Here is a 20,837-nt window from a genome sequence, read left to right on the forward strand (position 1 = left end):
TATTCTCAGAAGAGATGTTATTACAGGGCCACTTCCCTCTGAAATTTTGAGTTAGGAGTTCTTAAAAGGAGTCACATATGTGTGAGAGTGAATGTCAAGTTTTCTTCCTTGGTTGTAGTTGTAAAAGTCAGATGTTTTCTTGCCTTTTTCACAAATGTTACCATGGTCATGGGGTAAGGTCCTTCGGAAGAGGCAGGTTGAGCTGCAGCAGCACAGCTGTCTCAGATATAAATGTTCTGAATTATTAGCTGGGCTGAGAGATTTTGTTCTTTAGAGAAAAGAACAATTTCCCTTAATCTAGTGAAACCTGTAATTTGTCATCACTGAAAACACATCTTAAGTTCAGGATAATTTCATTCTGTCTCCCAAAGCCCTTAATGCAAATTCACTAGGCTTTGCCAATTTTTTCCTTTGCCCAGCATCAGTGGCTATACAGTTTTCCTCTGGACTACTTACTTGTCACAGTGCTGAGGTTCCCCAGGGATCACTGTATTAGAGTGAAAGGTGAAGTGAGTGTGCGTGCGGTTTGTGCGATGGCTAGGAAATATTTGAAGGTGAACTGAGCTAGGAAAATCTGTTAAATAACAGTATTTTGTGCTATATATGTATTTAAGTACATAATACAGTGTGTACATTGTGATGAGTCATTGTGGATTCCGTCTTTTTTTTTTGGGGGGGGTAGTCTTCCTGTTTAGTCTTTGCTGTAGAAGAAATATAAGCAAACCGCTGATATTTGTTCACTTCTGTTAATAAGCCTGGATCTTATCAGGATCTGTAGAACTTAGTCTGGATGTTGGTAATTCTAGGTAGTTAAAATGTCCCCATGAGTGTCAGGCTTCTAATGAGAACTTAATAGATAATAAGCCAAGTTTTTCATTTCATATCCTAGAGGAAGAAGACAATATATCCTATTACTGTGTATAGTTGAGAAGGCATTTCTTTTTTTTTTTTCCTATTGCCTTAGGTTCTTTTGTAATGAAAACTTTCTTTACTAGGTAGAATGTTTGCTAGCATATAGGTTCTTTCAGTCACTGACCTACATTCTGGATTCATTAATTCTTTTGTTCAAAACTCACTTGTTGGGTACCTACCATGTGTACTTTAAAAGGGGCTGTGTGAATTCAGAGATGATTTAGTCATATGTGTAACCCAGAAAATGCTCAGTCTAATAATGGAGATAAGGCATGGATATTAATGACTATGATTGTGTGACAGAAAGTGATAGAAAATGAGAAAAAGTGTAAGGGGCCGCTGAGGTGTCATGAAAGTTCAGAAGCAGTTTTGTTGCTGTATGGCAAGGTGAGGGGTAGTGGTGGTGTAGGAAACGTTTTCTGGAAGGGAAAACATTTGAGCTGAAGCTCAAAGCTCAGTAATTAAATTTGCTGGCAGAAATTTTTGTATATCAAATTCTAGGTGGCTAGATAGACTTTCAGAAGACCAACACTGTATCTCTTTCATTTTTATGAGGGGGAAAAAAACCTACACTTTGTCCCCACTTTCAGATCTGTTGATGGAGGTTATAGAACGGAGGTCTAAGATCGCCTCCCTTAGTGCTTTGCCTCAACTGTCTTCTGGCTGTCCTCTCTCTTAATCTGCTTAAACTGCTCAACCGTCAGGGCTAAGTTCAAAATGCTCCCTTCTCTCATATCTTAATAATTCTACTATTTTTTAGTTCTGTAATTATGTCCTCTAACAGGTGCACCAGTACCAATGAGATAATATCTTGCACATTGTAGATACTCAATTGGACTTAGTTCAATCAAATAAAAACAGATCAGGTAATTGAATTAACCCCTTTGATATATATTGAGGTTTGTTATCAGGTTAATGTTAAGAATAAAATTCATACTGTGAACTGGTACAGAAAATTCTAGACCAGCCTAGGGTCTGCTTTCAAACTAAGAGAAAATAAGCCAATTTCAAAATGAGTAGAGGTTATAATCATGTTCTTCAAAGAGAAATTCTAAATGGCACTTGATTTTAGCAACCTCTAGAGTTCAGTTTTCATGTAGGGAAAAGGAAGAAGTCAAAATCTTCAGGCCTAAATTTGGTGGCTCAGACTCTCTTTAAAGTCCTTTCATATCTGTTTATTAGTTAAGTTTTCTGTTCTGTGCAATGATATTACTCATACTGTTTGCATTGGATCTTTGCCACAGCTCCATCCATTACAGCTAGATTCTTTTTCTTCCATTTCTATATACATTCTCCAAGGTTTGTTACTTTCTGGTATACAAGAAAGCTAGAATGCAGAAAGCGGGAGGGTGGAAAAGAGGGATTGAGTCTATTGTATTTAGTTTCCATATTTCTCTTAAGCTTATTGTAGTGGTATATGGTAGAATGAGAAGTGGAATGGGATTCAGGAAGGCTTTGAGGAGGAACCTTGCTCAGAAGATATGCTGAGGAAGAAGGTTAATTTTAGTGATTTTTTGCTGTTGCATCATGTTTTCTTCTACTCTCCCTCATCTTTCATCCTGACTCTGATCTTCGCATTTCCAATTTAATGTTTAGACCATAACAGATTTTGCTTACTCTCTGACCTGTCCAAAGTGATAGGTATAGAGCCCAGGTTTGATTTGTACCTTGGCCCAGAAAGGGCTGATTGGCTTGCAGTTGCAAGGACTTTTTTTAGGCCAGGTACTTCCACCATTCCTTAAATACCATAACCAAGATTGATCTTAGAAGGCACTGTGCACACTTATAATCCACCAGTAGAGGTATTCCTATAAAAAGAAAGATGCCCAAGAAGGAACTAGAAATATGAGTCTGAAGTTCAGGAGAGGCTGGAGGTTTATTTTAGGTAGTCATAGACACTAGAAGCCATTGGTGTCAATAAGGTGCCCCAGGGAGTGGTATAGAATGAGTGGAGGAGAGTTACCCATTTTGCCATTATGCCTGAATTAACATTGTGCCCTTGGCCCTGGAATAGAAGGAGATGCTGCTCTCTTGCCAAACTCCCTTGGGACCCTGAAACAGCAGAGGAGCAGCATCAACAGCTTCAGTGGCTGCGTCAAAGTTTGCATCCTCTTCTTGGAGAAGGGAGTGTTGCATCCTCCTTGCTCTTGAGGACACCACTTGCTCCTCCTCCTTCCTAGGTCACTTTACCAGCTCCTTTTCCTTGCCTACCCCTTAAATGTTGGTGCTTCTTAGGGTTTATTTTTAGACGCTCTCTTCCACTTATTCTATACCCAGTCCGAGGGACCTCATTGACAACAATGACTTCAAGTTTCCCTAGCTTCTGAAAGTGCACCTCCAATCTCTCCTGAACATCTGGCATTTATTTCTAGTTTGCACCCTGGGCATTCCCACCTGAATATGTCCTGTGGATACTTCAAAGTCATGTCCAAAACAACACTCAGGATTCCCTAACTCCATTTCAATCAAATGTCTGTTCCCAAACATGAACCTCTTTCAGTTTTCTCAGTTTTGAGTGCCTCACAGTTCATTCAGTTGATCAAACTAGAAATCTGAGACTCATCCTCTTTGCCGTCCTTCTTACATCGAATTATTCTACCATACTATTGCCTATATCTCTATTCTATATCTCAGTGCTTTCTTTCATCTCTATTATTGTAATTTTCTAACTGATTTCATGCCTCTAATTGTACTCTCTTTTAAATCTATCATCCCCTGTGAGTAAAATAGTCTTCCTAAAATATAAAGCAACTCCTGTCACATTCTGGTTTAAGGTACCACCATGGCTCCCTTTTGTTTACAGGATAAAGTTCAGACTATCTGATCTGCCCAACTGATTTCAGCCAAGCCCAATGACTTCACTCTATGCTTTCTTAACGCTGTTCCTTTTGCTTGTAATGCCTTTTTCTTCTGCATTTGCTTGACTGACTTTTACTTAGCTTTTAAGTATGCTTAAATGCCATCTATTCTAGGAGCCTGTCATGACCACTCTAAGAAGCTAAGCATTTATTCTTTTGTTTCGTTTTCATACCTTGATTAGGTTGTTTATTACATTGTTGGAAATGTTAATTTTTATCATGCCTTTGCCAGTATACTGTGAGCCCTCTAGTTTAGCATAGTTCATGGTACATAATTTATAAATAAACATTATATTTGCATAGGGATTTTATCCCTGTAGGACTCCTTCACCTCTACTACATTTCACCCCGATGACATCCCTGCAATACAGATACTTTGGTCCTCATTTGACAGATGAGGAAGTTGAGTTAGAGAAGGTAGTTGAGTCATAGAGATGACAGATTATTTGCCTATATTCCCACAACCAAGTTACTGGCAAAGCAGGAAATAGACTCCCAAGTTTTCCTATTCTTTGCATAATCAGGCCCAGATTCAGATACAGGACTCTCCTGTATAGTCATAGACACCCTGTTTGGTCTTTTAACTATCCCATTATGTTAACTAATTGTGTGGGTGTGTATGTGTGTAGATTAGGTAGTCCAATTTGCACATAAGGAAATTCTGTACCTCAGGAGTTTGCAACTTGCTATTAGTAGCAGAATCCATATTTCCCAACTTTTAGTCATGTGTTACCTTTCTTACTACCTTTGGGGAATCCTTGGTTCCATAGGACAGTTTTACTGTTGTGTCACAAGGTTTGGGAGTGTGATTTGTTCAGCTATTAGGCCAGCTAATTCTTGGGAAGAGCCTGCCTGTCCTTTAAACAGAAAGATGACGATTTTTGGTGAACGTTCTCAGGAAATGGTCCATGAAAGAGATAGGAACCAGAAGAGAAACAATCAAACGATGTTCTTTCATTGGTAATTCTACTTCTCCAGATTGCATTACATCTCTTCCAGTTAGCTGCATAGGTTCTTGAGCCTGTACTATTTTGAAATCAAACAAAGGCATCTAATTAGGCTGAAGGATAAAGTCTTACATTGTAAGGAAAGATATGTTCTGTGGTCAGAAGGGTTTTGGTGTCATGGAGTTCAGAGTATAAAGAATGCTGGGTCTCTTGAGAGGACAACAACTTCAATTACTTAATTACCTGGAAAGTGATGTTGAACTAATTTTAGTAATGTTGCTTTTCCTTTGACTGGACTGTCCCTCTCTGAATATATGTGCATATAATAGAGATAAGATAACTTTATAGCCATATGTATGTGTTTGTGGAAAAAGCCAATACTTTGTACATTTCCCATAGACAAAAGGAAAATTTTGCCAAACTGTCCTTTCTGATTCAATAATTCAGCATGGGGAAGCGGATGTGGCTCAACAGATAAGAGCATTCGCCTACCAGATAGAAGGTCCAAGGGTTTGATACCCAGGGCCTCCTGGCTCGTGTGGTAAGCCGGCCCATGTGCAGTGCTGCTGTATGCAAGGAATGCTGGCCCATGCAGGGATGGCCCTGTGTAAGGGTGCCCCCTGCGGAAGGAGTGGCCCCTGCGCGAGGAAAGCTACCCTGCGCAAGGAGAGCTACCCTGCGCAAAACCACACCCTGCCCAGGAGAGGTGCCACACACACGGAAAGCTGACGCAGCAAGATGGCGCAACAAAAAGAGACACAGATCCCCAGCGCCACCTGAAGAGAATACAAGCAGACACAGAAGAACACATAGCGAATGGACACAGAGCAGACAACAGGGGCCAGGTGGTGGTGGTGGTGGAAATAAATAAATAAATATTAAAAAAAAAACTCAGCATGAAGCTAGCAGACAGAAATCTGTAAAACTTAACACTATTCTTGCTTTTGAAAACCCAAAAAGCTTTCTTTTCAATCACTTGAATAGATTTTTCTTAGAGGAAAAAATGGTATTGAGGTGGTGTGTCTATGGTGTTTTAAAATTGAGGTAGGGGTGATGTTGACAGCAGGAAAATAGGTACCAACCCACTTCCTTTGACTTGAAAATAATGCATTTTTCTGATCTGCCGTGCCTTGACAAAAAGGGTATAACTTGCTATCTTCTAATTTCATTTAATGCTATTTTTGATTTCTCTTTTTTAACCATAGCTTGATCCTACTCAAAATGCTTGGCACCTTTAGTGACAGAGTAGAATATAAGAACACTTTAGCAGATCTCAGTGTGAGTAAACCCCAGTTGTTTTGGAATGAAGAGGTGGAGTTTTAGTTCCTTATTAAGAGTTCACAGAAGATAAGAATACTGGGATTAACACAATAGACTCTGTTCATTACACTCGGCTGAATAAAGCAATTATCTATTGAGTAGATAGACTGATAGTCTAAGTTGTACAATAAGCATTAAGGAATGGTAGATGGATAAGTGGATAAATGCTATTCCATCGGAAAAGGGTGCTGCTGCATGAGGCAATCCTTTTGAGTTTATCTAGTAAAAACTGTTTTACTTTGGAGTTTATATCATATTACCATTGTAACAGAGAGAAATGATCTTGTATTTTATATTGGTGGCATTTTTTCTGTTCCTTACCCATCTGAATTTTATTAGGGGGTTTATTTCTAAAGCATCTCTTGTTTAATCATGTTTAAACAATCTGTTTAAGACCTGTTGTACTGATATAAACACAATAGTCCTTTAATGTTGTAAAACAGTCTTCTGACAGACACAGCACAGAACAGACATCCATCCATTATTGCTTAAGCTGCTGTTCCTGCCATGCCTGACCTGAGAGGATAACCACAGACCTCAGACCACAGTCTTTGCTGAGAAGACCCTGAAATGTGCTAAATTAATGTCGATCAGGCAGAGCATTGCACAGCGGCATGCAGTTGCAAAGCCTTAGACTAGATTAAACCTAAATACCTTAAATCTGTTTTAATGGCTATATTTACATCCTCTTATTCATTCCTCTAAAAAAAGTAATCAGGTTTTGCAAGCGTTAAGAAAACCACCTATTTTTGCCAGCTGGACTAAGTCCAACTTAAGCAAGACATTTTTTCTTCTCTTTTGTCTTTTTCTTTTTTCTCTTTCTATGATCTTCACTGCCATTCAGCACAGCAAGATCAGGCTGTGGGAGCTGGCTGACTTTTCCCTTGGTTATTACTTTTTTAACATTTTCTTCCTGTTACAAAAACTGGAAAATTGAGAAAGATGTTCTGCTGCTGTAGCAGCAGATGTCAAGAGACAAGCCCTTTGCACTTTTCAATTATTTTGTGTAGTTTTTTCTCTTTGCTTAACTCTCCCGCTACCTCTCCCTTCCTCCCCCCTCCCCCCCACAACACATGCACAAAACTATAATAATGAAAGAGAGACAGAGAGGATTGCATGCTAAGGAAATTCAGCTTGAATCCATGAATTGCGTGACAGTTTGTAGCTAGTTGTCATTAAACTCTTTGAAGAATAATCCCAACCATGTTTAACTAGATTATTGGCAAATAAAGTGATGCTTTTTGTTCATCTATGGAAACTATCATTTCCACTGCTAAAAACATTACTATAAAAAATAATCTTTGCTTCTGTCACTGGGGTCTCTATAAGTGTTAGTAACACAAGGTACTATGTTATGTGTGACTAAGATTCAGATGTGCCCAGGATGACTGTGGAGGCTGGGTTGTAATTAGTAGGAGAATAGGATGTGTTGTGATAAAAGGGAGTCAGAAAGACCAGGAATAATGTAATAAAATCTTTGCATTAAGGGTCTCTGCTTTTTCTTACTCTGTTCTTCATAGGTACCTTTTATCCAGCTTTTCTTTTTTCTTTTTCCTGGCATCCAGTATCACTGAGTAGTTCCCTGACTTCAAGCAAATCACAGTATTTTCTGGGGCATCAATTACTTTTCTAAAATGAAGAACCTGGGCTGGTGAAACCTGTATTCTCTTCTAGCTCTGAAAAATTCTAATTCAATTTTACTTTGAATGGGAGTGAGGAGTGCAAGAAGGTCCCCTGGAAATAACAGGCAGAAAAACTCGAGGATAGCAGGATTGGAACTAGAAAGAAAGTGCCAGAGAATTTGGAGATAAAGAGGCAAGAGTGAGATTAGAGATGTTTTAAGAGATGGAAGAGGGGCTTTGGTGAAGTCAGCCAGATTTGCTGCTAGCTTTTTTTCCCCTGCCTGTGCAAAGCATTACTCATGTCTCCTTTTAAATATTTCCGTTATGCTTTCCTTTGGTCTTTCTTAAAAAATTTTTTATCCTTTTTTTTCTTCTCACCTTCCATGAGTTTCTTTTCCTTTAGATGCCTTAACTTTTTTGAGTCCATTATTTCAAGAAAAGGACTTATACTCTAAGCATTTGTTTATTAAGATTTAATCCCTGCCATGTGACTAATATTGACAAAGCCCCATAGCCCTGTCCTTTCTTCCAAATATTTTATTCTTTGATCTTTGTGATTTGCCACAGCCTAAAATCTGAAAGTTATAAAGGACCTTGCACTTATATACATGCAAATTAATATTTCACAATTCTTTCATTTGTATATTTATTGAAAGATTTTTGAATTCTTTAACCTTTAGAAGCAAACATTTAAACAGGAACTGGTCTTCAGTAATCTCCCTCATGCATCTGATAGTATTTAAGAAATGACTGCATATGAGTTTGGGAGATTGAGCTTTTTAGTCACTGATCTAAACTGGTGCCTTTTATTATTAAAAGAAAACAAGTTTAGCTTTTAACATTTTTCTATGAATCAGAGTTCCTAGAATATTTCTATGGAGTCTATGGCTTAACTATGTAATTATGTCTCTTGAGCAGATTATATTTTTCTTTCCATAATTATGTTTTTACCCAAGAGACTGGAAAGGCTTCAGACCTGCTCTCTTGGGTGAAATTGTCCTTCCTCTCTTTTTCCTTGATAAACTGAATCCTACATGCCTGACTCATTATTCAAGGGATAAAAAGGGACCCTTGAAGATATATGGTAGTGATTATGATTTTTTTCCTTTAGAATTTGGTTTAATAAGAGGGGGCCCTTAGAGAGAAGCTCTGTTAACTCATTTTTGAAATGCCACCAGAGAAGAATCTCCTGGAAGGATATTTGTTTATGATCTGTGGTCCTCTGTCTGAAGCCACATACTAACATTGCTCTAGGGCTGTCTCCTCTCATGGGGTCCTGTTCACATGCCATATTGTGTAGCTGTTAGCTTCCAGTGGCTCCGAAGAGCCAGAGCCCTTAAATATGAAGATGGTTTCTTAGTCCACTTCATTATTCTAGTCCAGAAATAGTTTTTGACCTGAATCAGACAGCATACTCTTAGGAAAAAAGATGACTCAGCAGCCTTTCCCAGCAAAGACTGTAGACTCATCAGTTTTACTGTGGGAAATGTTTCCCAATAACAAACCTTTTTTCCTCTTCTCCATATTTTATTGGACAAAAGAAGAGATAATACGAAATTGATCCATGTTCTTATTTATCAGTTCAGCCAGCATTTGTTGGGTGCCTTCTCTGTACATAGGCACTAAGTTATGTGCTGGATGTAAAATGTGCTACCTGTCCTTAAGGGGTTCACAATCAAGTCTAGGAGAATCTAAGATAACAGGACTTGATCTTTTGTATAACTATTTTGTCAGTTGGTAGTAAGTTAATACTTACTGAAGGCCTACTCTACTTAAGCATAACCACATGTAGTAAAAAGCGGTTGTAGTTGCTCTCACCTTGCTGAGAGAGAAACCAGAGGGATCACTAGGGCCCTAGAAACAGAAGAGACCAGTACAATGTGATGACCAAGTTGAGACTGGGAAGGGATTTTTACTAAAGGGAGATGATGGGGAGAGGGTGTTCCAAATGGAGGTGAGGGCATGGGCAAAGGCACAGAACCTCTTTGAAGAACTGTGGTTAGTCCAGGGGCAGTAGAGCATAGGTCTGGGAGCATTACAGATGCAGCCATGGTAAATAAGAATGTCAAGACACATTGGGACCATATTTTCCAGGTCCTTGTTTGCTGGGCTGAAGGTGCTCAATTTAATTCAATAAACAGTGGAAGACAATGGAAATATTTGAGCAGGTAAGTAGTTAGGGTTTGGTGGCTGAAAGGACTTTAGAATTTATGAAAACTAACTCTTCATTTTTGGTAGGGGGAAAAACTGAGGCCCAGGATATTCCATTAAATTCCTTCCTGTGGTCCCATGACTGACTAGTTGGAGCCCTTTCTAACATGCTATTCCTTAAGTATATTAGCACAGGCAAGAGGTTAGGAGTGATTCCAGTGGAATGGAAAGCAGGGATACATTTCTGAAGAAACTATAGGAATGCTGGGTGATGGGGTCTGGGAAAGGGAGTTGGGAAGGATATACCTAGGCTGGATTTTGAGTCTAGGGGAATATACAGTGGTGATATTAATGGTAGCATGTAAATCAAATCAGAAGAGATGCTTGTTAGAACTGTTTGTGTATGGGAGAGGGACAGGGGGCTTAACTAAACATTACTGATAGGTCTTTGGTATCTAGACTTTCACAAGCCACTGGTGAAGGGTAGTCATCTGAATGTAAACAGAGGAGAGTTCCACTTTTCTCAATAGCATTTATATTCTCACAGGCATTGAGGAATGCAGAAAATCAAGATTTTAAATCTAGAGCTTCAGTAGCTTCAAAGTGTTTGGACCAGAACTTTGCATGACTTCCCTAAGAACTTACTGGAGTCTGTATTCTTCCCTCTTCTTTTACTTTTGCTTGAAACCATTTAAAGCAAACTCCCTAAGATACACTAAAGTTCATCTTTAGTAGTAGAATTCCAAGTAATTTCATTTGGAATTGAACTATGCCTTTAAAATTAGTGAACCCTGTTCCCTACAAACAGACTCCTTCATGTACCACTTTCAGGATAGAGAGATCAGAATTCAAGACCTCTTTTTTCCTTTTCTCAGAGCTGCTGTGGAATGGCAGCTCTGTTGATATATAAGTGATTTACCCTGAAAAATAGTAAATCTGATACACATCATCTCCTCTCTTCCTTTTTACTCCAAGGGTGCTATAATCATGGTTATAGCATTCCTAAAACTATTACATCACGTGGCTTGAACCCTGTAGTATTGGACCAGATCTCATTCTATCATTTTTCTGAAAGCAAAATTAGCTAATGTCTCCCCAGTCACCCCACTCCTCTAGGGAAGTCTGAATGCATGGCAGAGGAGGCTCACAGGCTGTCAGACTATCTTGTTATTGGTCAGAGGATAAAAAGATCTTTTTTTGAAAGGGAGGATTCCCATATGTATTGCACAGTTTAAAAGAAATAATGTGTAGTTGTAAAACTAAAGGTATCAAGTGATTTGAAGAATGGCATGCCTTTGTTTAGATTGATGTCACATATGTTTAACATCATTTTGTCTCACAAGACCTTTATTATCATGTTTCTGTCATTTGCCTTCCAAATCTTTCCTTCTCTGCCTATCAAACTCTTACTCAACCTCAAGGATAGTCATAGCGGTCTGACCAGTGAAGGCTTCCTCTTTCCTTCTAGTCAAAATCAGTTGCTACCTCCTGTAGCATTTTATTATTAAAAAAAAAAAACTTATTGTGAAGATTTTCAAGCATATGTGAAAATAGAGACTATGTTTAATGAACTCCCATATATATTCTATCACCTTATTTTATAATTAATAACATTTTACCATATTTGCTTCATCGATTATTTTGCTGAAATATTTTAAAGTTAGTCCTAGATATAATGTGATTTAACCCCTTACTATATCAGGTAGTCCTTCTAAAAAATAAGGACATTTTATTACATAATCACTAAACAGCACTACTTCCTTAATATTTTTCAAATACTCAGTCCATATTCAAATTTTCTCAATTGATTCCCAAACCATATTAACCTCACTGCAGTCTTTTCTTTAGGTGTATTAAATTGTTTGCTTTTCTTCCCTACTAGACTATAAACTTCTTGAGGGCAAGGGCATTCTTTTATGTATTTTCCCACTCCCTCCTACTTATAATGCCTAGTTCAACTTGCAGGTAGTAGATCTCCAGTATATAGCTGATGGGCTAACTGTCCCAAAATGTGGACATGTATGTTTCCTTATTGATGCTCCATTGAAGATCTGTCTTTCAGCATTATTTTATTTAAAAATTATGTCCTTGTGATACCCAAGACACAAGCAATTCCCTAATAAAAGAAGTGAGTATTTAAAACAGATTTAAAATACTACTGTAAAAAGATAGGCTGGTAAACATCATGCCCAGGTGGTCAGCAGTGGCTCAGCTGTGCCATACAAGGTGGACCAGACATTCAATGCATGTCATACTGTTTACTGTTCATGAAAGGTCTTTTGTTTCCCATAAGGGCATTTTGGCCTCCTGTGGAAGGAGTGCTCTAGTTGGTGCAGTGCATCATGTTGTTTATGCAGTGCATGTAAGTGTGAGTCTCTGGATGGGGGGCTATGTTATTTCTAAAGATGTTAAGCATTTCTCAATCAACTTATAAAAATGGGCAGAATGAGTCATCACAGAGGCAGGTTTATGTTTGTAGTTCACATACCACATTTTCAGGGTCTTCATATATGGGTTTCAGATGTGTGACTTTTGAAAGCAGAAGTTAAAATGGCATTATTACTAACTTTCATTGTGTGTGAGTTGGTTGTGCCATTTAGTTATTTTCAAAACCTTTAACTTCAAGAGTTGCACTTGGGACAAAAAGAGCTGGGTAGGGGAGAAGGGCATGATTGGCTGGACTTGCTTAGTGGCTTAACAGTTCCTCGTACGTTTTTGCTCTAAGGATTGTGAATGCTGTGACCTTTTGATCATGCTTTCTTCTTGTGCCCCTTAATTTATTGCAACAAAAGTCATATTCAGCCAAACATAGTCAACTTTTGAAAGAGATCTTTTCTGAAAACTTTTATTTTCCATTTTAAATTCATTTCTGATCGTGTTGTATGACTGATGCTGCACTGTTCTGATCTAAAATAAGCTGTTGGCAATGAGAGGGAAATGAGCCCTGGACCAGGAATCAGAGACCTGAGTTCTAGTCCTGCCATTAACTCTGTGACTTTGGGCAAGTCACTTCCCATCTCAGGGATGCGGGGTCCTTGTCTGTAAAAGTGCATTTCTCTAAAATTTAGTGACTCTTATCCCTTTTAGCTTGGTGATTTTATATGACTTTGAACAATGCTTAAGAATTATAGTGAGAGTAAATGGGGTTCAGAGGGAAAAGAAAGAATTTTCACTTAAATGGATGTTCTTTAGGAAAATTTCTTGGGAAACACCAATATAGTCTTGTTCTCTAATGAAAGCCTTTACCTACTGGATTCACTAGATTACAGATGTTTTTGTGGAAATGATAGTGTTGTAATATGATATCTTGGGCAGAAAATCTTTCTCTCAACCAAGAATATTCATTCGCCCACTTATTACATAAATATTTATTGAGTACCTACTTACTGTATGGCAGGCATTGAGCTAGGTTGTGAGGATACAGCTGTAAACAGGGCAGAACACTCATTCTCATAGGACCTTTAGTCTTACAGGGGAGACAAATAAATATACAAGATAATTACAGATGTGGTAGCTGCTATAAAAGAAAGAAATAGAGGGTATGCTGGATGGTGAAGACTTGGAGTGGGGAACTTACTTTGGTTAGATGGGTAGGTGGGGCTCCTCAGAGGAAGCAGTGTTTCCCTTGAGGTCTGAAGCGTGAGAAGGAGAGGGCTGTACAAAAAGTCATGGGAGAGCATTTCAGGAATATGGAAAGTCTCCAGGATGGGAAACTGAAAAGGAGACAATGGCAGATGTCTAGAGAAAAATGATGGGGTCTTGAACTAGAGTTGTGCCAGTGGAAATGCAGAGAACTGAGTAGATTTGTGATATATTTTCAAGATAGAAAAGATAGGACTTGGTTAAGGATTGGACACAGGGAATAAGAGATAAGGAAACATTTTTTTAAAAAGCCTAGGTTTTTTGGCATATGCACCTGAACGGCTGGTGCTGTTTACTGACATGAGGGACTTTTAGGGGAAGGAGTAGGATTTTGTTGGCAGTAAGGGAAGTATCAAGAATTTTTTCTTGAATATACTGCACTTATGATATCTTTGAGACATCACAGGGGAGATGTCAAGAAGGCAGTAGGACACACAAGTCTGGAACTCTGGACTGCAGTCAGAGCTAAACCTGGAAGTGTGGGGGTTGTAGGTATGAGTAGGTGACATTTAATGTAAAGGACTGTGAGATCATTTTGAACAGTGGCTCTCAACCCTGGCTGTACATTTAATCATGTGATGAGCTTTTAAAAAACATCTTCCCCCAGGATCTACACCCAGAAATTCTGATTTAATTGATTTGATGTAGGACCTGTGCATCCATATTTTTCAAAGCTCTCTAGGGGATTTTGCCATAGAGATTTTTCCCACAGTGAAGCACCACTGATCTAGGGAGAAAGTGCAGTTGAGGAAGAGGGTCTAGGACTGAGCTTTTACATAAAAAGAGTCTCACATATAGCCCAAGTGTTTTCTATTCTTGTAACTTCTTCCTGTTTGGAGGCTCTACTCTTTGGCCCTTTTGTTGAGACTTAGTCCTCCCTCCACTGAGCAGAGCACCCTGTCCTTGACCTGACTTAGTGTGCCCTTTCTGTCCCATGTTCTCAATTTCTGAAGGGATTTCTTGGGTACTGAGGATATAAGTACATCTTTTTTCAGCCCTTGATTCGAGTGTTACCCTGATGTGGTTTAGTGGTAGGAGGGTATTTGTCATGGTTGAAAGATGAAGAACCTGTTCTGCTTCTGCTCTTCATTGTACTGTAGGGATTTTGTTGTTGTGGTTGTGGTGATGACTGTGAAAAAGAAGATTTATACAAAGAGCAAACATTTATATATTTTTGTATATGTATTTACCCATAGGTAGATGTTCCAACCTGAGCTCCTCTAGGGTGTCTGTAGGTACTTGGTAGTTCATCTCTGAAGATAATTTCCTAAAGGTCACTTAGGCTTTTAAAATTACACTTTACCAACACTATGCCAAGTTTTTTACTCTTGCCTGAAACCTCTTATTCTTCCCTGAAGCACTGAGCTAAGAGAAAATAAAAGTGTACTTGTACATCCACATACTGATCTCACATCTCATATGATCTCCATGAAACCTAATGCAAAGTCTGTAGAAAGCAGAGACAAAGCTTTTTCAATGTTCTAGTGACCCAAGGCCCATATAAAGCCCCAATGAATAAAGAAGCCAGGCAAGCTCATGTTAGCCTTCCCTTTGGCCCTCAGGGAATCTGCCATTCCAAAATATGACCTATTAAAAAAAGAACTTCCAAGGACAATTCCATAAGCTTTCTTATTAATGTTTACAGCGGTATCAGCACCACACCAATACTTTTTTGAGTGTGTATGAGGAACAGACTCCATGGATCTAACTGTGACAAGTACTGTATAATTCTCTAATCATGAAACAAGTCAGGCTCAGAAAGACGTGTTGATGGAGGCTTGGTATGTCAGGCTACAGCCATTTGTTTAGGGTAATGAGTGAGCTATTAACGTTGTAATTGAATCCTTGTGCTGTTGCTGCTTGCATGGAAAACCAGCCTTGGCACCTCACTAGACTTAGTTTCTAGACTTCTCACTCTGTCTATCTGGATATTTTCAATCTTCCAGAGCAGCTGGGAGAGGAAGGGAAGAGGAATGTAGAATTGCAGCACGATGAGTGGGAAGTTCAGTCAAGCAGGTAGTTTAGGCTTTGCTGGCAATATCTGAAGGCCATGGGCTTGTTGATCAACCTCTGCAGGGTCTCAGTTCCTTAATGTCTGAACAACTTACTTTCCTGGGGTCTAGTTGCTGTTTTGGGTAATCTCTAAAGGTCCTTCAGTGTTCTAAAATCCATTTGTAATCCAGATAAAAAGTCATAATGGAGAGGGAAACAGTCATCAATAAACAGTGAGTTTCCCTGTTTTTTCCTGATCATTTTTTCTCCAGCCCCCGTTATAGCAGATGCCCAAAGCTTGTACTGGCAGGATGTAGGTTGGTGGGTGCATTTCAGTTAATGGGCCTAGTTGGAACATGTTTGGCTGTGGAGACAGCTACACTCATATTACCAAGCCTTGGCTTCCTGTCTGTTTTCTTTGGGCTGGGTAGGCAATGAAAAAGGAGACAGGAAAATACATTTTGGGGCAAATAAAGTAAGGAATTTGTCTCATGAAGACAGCTTATGGTTGGGAAATTCTAATGTTCAACTTAACCCTATCCTGATATATTCCTTTTGTCCTATACTAAGTGGAGGATGAGTTGTTCTCACTACCCAGAGATAGGCCCTTCTTTCCTTGAAGGCTTTTGATAATCCTTTTTCAGGTTTTTCTTTTTAAAAAATTTTATAGATAATAATCCCAATTACCTTTTTTCTTCAAAGGGCAAATTCTAAACCCAGTCATCATTTTAGTGACTCTTGCTTGAATTGGTTTCAATTACTTAACATTTTATTAAAATGTTGGGGTTCCATAATGGGACTTCACTGCTGCGGAATATGGAAGAAAGAGCCCACAAGGCATGGCACTTGTTTCCGACAGCATCACCCTATGGATTTATACTTAACCAATGCCCACCAAGATTCAGATGTTTTTTGGTTATACTTGCACTGTGACAATACTATAGTCCTTTATTAAGAATGATTTGATGATTTTTTAAAAACAGTCCTAATATCTTGGGTATATTTTATTTACATATCTTTTTAATATTCAGAATTTCCTTAAATATTTAAGACTCGAATAAACGTGAAGACAGAAACTTTGCTCTTTTAAACTAATGGATTCTCACATTCATAATTTAACCCAGAGGATATTTCTCAATTTCTTTTACAAAACCACAGAATTAGATTTAAAATAAAAAAAGCATTCTCTCAGATTTAACTTAGTTTATCATATGCTTTGGCATGCATGTCAGGATGAGAATTGTGAGAATTTTCTTTGCCTGAAAATTAAAAGGCAATACTGTTTTTTTTTCCTTAAAGGGGTTCTAGGTTTGAGTTTAGATTTTATTTTATTTTTTATTTTTAGAAAAGAGTCTCAGTAAGGTATAGTTGCAACATAGAAAAGAAAAAAATCACTATGCTCATTGTGGTAATTTCCCTTTGACAAACATGTTTGGTCCACCACTGTCCCAGCCCTATGAATGTCTCCATTTCTGCCGCAGTTGTGGGATGGTATGTGTAACGTGCACGGACTCTGAACTTTTAGAGGAGTTTCCCCCTTCGTGAAACAAGCAGACAGACCCCAGTACACACTCAGCTTTCCCACCCTTTCACTGAGAGGGTGAGAGGGCCAGAGGGCTAGAAGAGGCTCCCAGAAAGCTCCTCGAAAGCCCTGGCATCTGGGACTCGCCACTACTGCTTGACTCTCAAGTCACCCTCTGGGAACCTCAGCTTCTCCATTTGTGGAACAGAACTAGGAATGCTTGCCACCAGATAATGCTTATGAAGCAATTTGAAATAGAAGGCATTATGTAGACACACCAGTGTAAATATCAGTATTGATAATTCCTTGGCTTAATCCCCTAGTATGTATGTTCACATATCTATTTAGCATGGTCAATTGTTCAGTTAATTAATAATGCTTTTATTTTATGATTTGCTGTTTCCAGGGCACAGACAGAAGCTTGATGACTCTAAACCTAGTTTGTTCTCTGACCGCCTCAGTGATTTAGGGCGCATTCCTCATCCCAGTATGAGAGTAGGTGTCCCGCCTCAGAACCCACGGCCCTCCCTGAACTCTGCACCAAGTCCTTTTAATCCACAAGGACAGAGTCAGATTACAGGTAAGACAGACTCATAGGTTTCACTTGCACAGACTCTGGCAGGCTGGGGGTGAGGGGCTACCAGATGAGATGTGTTCTCCTCAAAACTCCTGGAGCTGTGAAATGGCTTATTATTAAAGAATCAAGACTCTGAGATACTGATTTCTTCTTTTTTTTTACAAAAACAAATTCTGATGTACTCAAAGTGTGGGGAAATTTCTACTAATGCTGTACTGTGCAGCAGTGCCAGTCTGCACACTGGTGGAATGGTAATAACTATGTTCTTTGGGAGCATGTTTGTTTTAAGTTTCTTTATTATGTCCAGGTGGTATAGGGGATAACATCACACCCTCACTGCTAGAAAGTTAGTGTTAGCATCTCAGGTTTGGGCTTAAATTTCTTGTGTGTATACTATTTCATATAGTTTACTTGAAAATTGCCCAGGGCTAGCAAGAAGCCTTGATTGCTAGCAATACTGCAAGGTCAAGGAGCGATTCATTGGGCATACAGGATTCACTTCTGATTCACATTTAGTTTCAGCCCCTCATGCGACATTTCTCTTTATATATATTCTGGTAAGCTGCTTACTTTATCTTTCTTCTTAAAAGCTAACATCAGCATTACATTACATACTAATAATTCACATTGGGTACATTAAGATCCTCAGCTCTTTTTTGTTCTGCCCCACTTGTGCAAAAACAGATCTTATTTGAGGACTAGTCTGATTTCTTTTAGGTCATGGTGACAAGGGAGTGTGTTAATCATCATTGATCTTTAATTAGCAGATCACAAGTATTGAGCACTACATGTTACCTAGTTGCTATCATTGGCAGAGGTGGACTAGAATAGCGGGGAAATAATTCAAAACAAAACCTACAATAAGCCTTGTACACGGTTATTTCCTAATGGCTAGTTTTTTGTTTATAGTGATTAGAACAAAATTGTTTGTAAACTCAAGACCTACCTCTCCTTCTCTCCAGCCCATATCAGGTAAATGTATTCTTGGATGTTTACTTAGCATAAGTTTCACTTTGTGTTGAGATAGGTACTAGCTTGAATGTATGGATATGCACAAATACATATTTTTTAAAAATATAGATTTATAAATATAAAATATCTAAACATTGAAGAGAATCAGATATCTGCAGCAGGGAAGAACCTTAGCATTCTGTGAAGAATGGCCATGTGTTAGCCAAACTAAAATGCGAAATGTTCATATGTAAGAATCAAAACATTCATGTGCTCACTAGATGTATATCGCTGATAAAAATGGTAGGGTGAAATTCAGACTAACTTGTGAATTTTGAGGTTGTAGCTATAGGTGCTACTGCATTTTAAGTAGTGAAGTTTAAATCATAGATTAGGATTCTTAGTAGTTGCCCATTTTGTTTATATAGTAATCCTTAGTCTGTGTGTATGTATAAAAATATGTTTACATACACAAATGTGTTTATACATGGATTGTAATGGACTTCTGATGACTAGGAAATATATATAATAACATGTTTATTATATATATAATATATAATAAACCAGTGGGTTCTTTAAGTAGCTAGTGGGTTCTTTAAGTGTTTGATTTCTATATTTCTATATTCTAATCTTTAAGTGGCTGGTAATTCTGACATATCAAAGAAAAATGATTTTAAAATGGCCTTTGGAATACATTGTTGCTGGACTCACTTAAGAATATGCTTTTCTCAAGATTTTGTCCTCAGACCTAAAGATGGGATCATAAAATAGAACTAGAAGACATTTTAGAACCTGAAGGGAACGTTAGAGGCTATTAAAGCACAAGCTGGTAAAAGTTATAAAGAGGATCTATTTTTTAACACCACCCCTTCACCCAAGATAGGAGTGTGGAGAATAAGGCTCTGAGGAAGTATGGGGCATGTGAACGTCAGAAGAGCATCTGAGTAGATAAGAAGTGTGGGCCCTTCCACGGATGCATTTGTCCTCTGGGTTGTCAGCTTCTCTTCACCTTCTTTCTTGTTGGGAGGCTTAGGAAGGTTGAGCATCTTTTCTGCCATTGCATAGCAAGTTAGTGGCAGAGCAGAATCAGGTGTCTTGACTCCTAACTCAGTACATTTTTTCTTACATAATAAAATGCTACAATTCCATCATGATCATATTTAAATATTATATATACCCAATGAACAGATTCATTGAATATATTTCTAAAAATGAAAATATAAAACAAGTTAATTTCTCAATACTCAGCTTCCTAGAATTTTAATATTACAAGAGTATTAGTTCTGCATTTTGGGATTACGTGAAGAATTGATTTGTGGATGTCTTCTTCTTACATATTTTTTATACATCCACAAGGCACTGGGCCAAATGACTTTTCTCATACTTTTTCTCAGAGTTGTGGATGCTCACATACATGCCACCCCATGTGATGCTCCCATATTGTTAGTGAGATAGCATGTATCTTCCCATAGCCAACCATGTGCAGAGTTCTGCCATGACCCAAATTATTAGGAAAACCCAAGAATACCTGCAGCAGCAACTTTAGAGTAGTGGAATAGATTGAACATTTTTTAAAAAGTATGTTGTATCCTTTATGACTCACATATATCTTGCCAGTCACATGACTAAATTATCTGGTTACTAGGAAATTTTTATAATTTATTTATCTTTGGTTTAATTTTCTTGTTTATTTAATAAATATAATTTAGGGTCTATCACATGTAGAAAATTCAGTCTTAGGTAATACGGGGGAGAAAAGAGTATTGTTCTCAAGTTAAAGTCTAACTGAAGAGACAGGTGTCTTTCTTGGCCCTCCTGTATCCATGCTCTGTGCCCCTTTACTTAGACTGTTCCATCTGTGGTCATCTGTGTCTGCTGACAAGGTTCCTCCCATCCTTCCAGGTTAAGCTCTATATTATTTCCTTCAGGAAGAAGTCCTAGAATCTTCATCTAGAAGTTGCCCATCCTTCCTCTGAGCTTGCTTGAGATTACCTTATTTTATAGCTTCTGTGAATTGGTCTTTGCAACCCTGCTAGATTGCAAATTCTCTGAGGGAGTTATTACAGGAATTTGTTTTCTTTTGTGCCCATCACAGTGGTAGCTTCTCATTAAATGTTGAAGGAATATTAGTTCAGATGAGAAAATATCAGTGTAAAGGGCTGGGATATCACATCTTTCTTACTAGCATTAACTGTTCTAATTTACTGCCCCAGGTTGCCGTTGTTCCCTGGTGGTGAGTAATAGCAGAAATCACATTTCCAAGTAACACGTACGTAGTTAAACCATCAGAGTTTATTCCAGTTTAGGATCTACGTAACTGCATGATTAAATTTAAATTCTGCA

The 20,837-nt window shown here is 38.4% G+C and overlaps 1 protein-coding gene across 4 annotated transcripts in view; it reads left to right on the plus strand.

The window, feature by feature from the left end:
- Nucleotides 1–20,837, plus strand: part of RUNX2 (RUNX family transcription factor 2) — a 124,121-nt gene that overhangs the window by 48,403 nt on the left and 54,881 nt on the right. For 3 of the 4 annotated variants that reach the window (XM_071218478.1, XM_012523577.4, XM_012523578.4), the window contains exon 4: nt 17,373–17,546. The exons of the other annotated variant lie outside the window; for it this stretch is intronic. In XM_071218478.1, the coding sequence (XP_071074579.1) occupies nt 17,373–17,546 (174 nt within the window). The remainder of the gene's footprint in view (nt 1–17,372; nt 17,547–20,837) is intronic. 4 annotated transcript variants of the gene reach the window in all.

Source organism: Dasypus novemcinctus, chromosome 11 (assembly GCF_030445035.2).
Source record: "Dasypus novemcinctus isolate mDasNov1 chromosome 11, mDasNov1.1.hap2, whole genome shotgun sequence".
Taxonomy (NCBI): domain Eukaryota; kingdom Metazoa; phylum Chordata; class Mammalia; order Cingulata; family Dasypodidae; genus Dasypus; species Dasypus novemcinctus.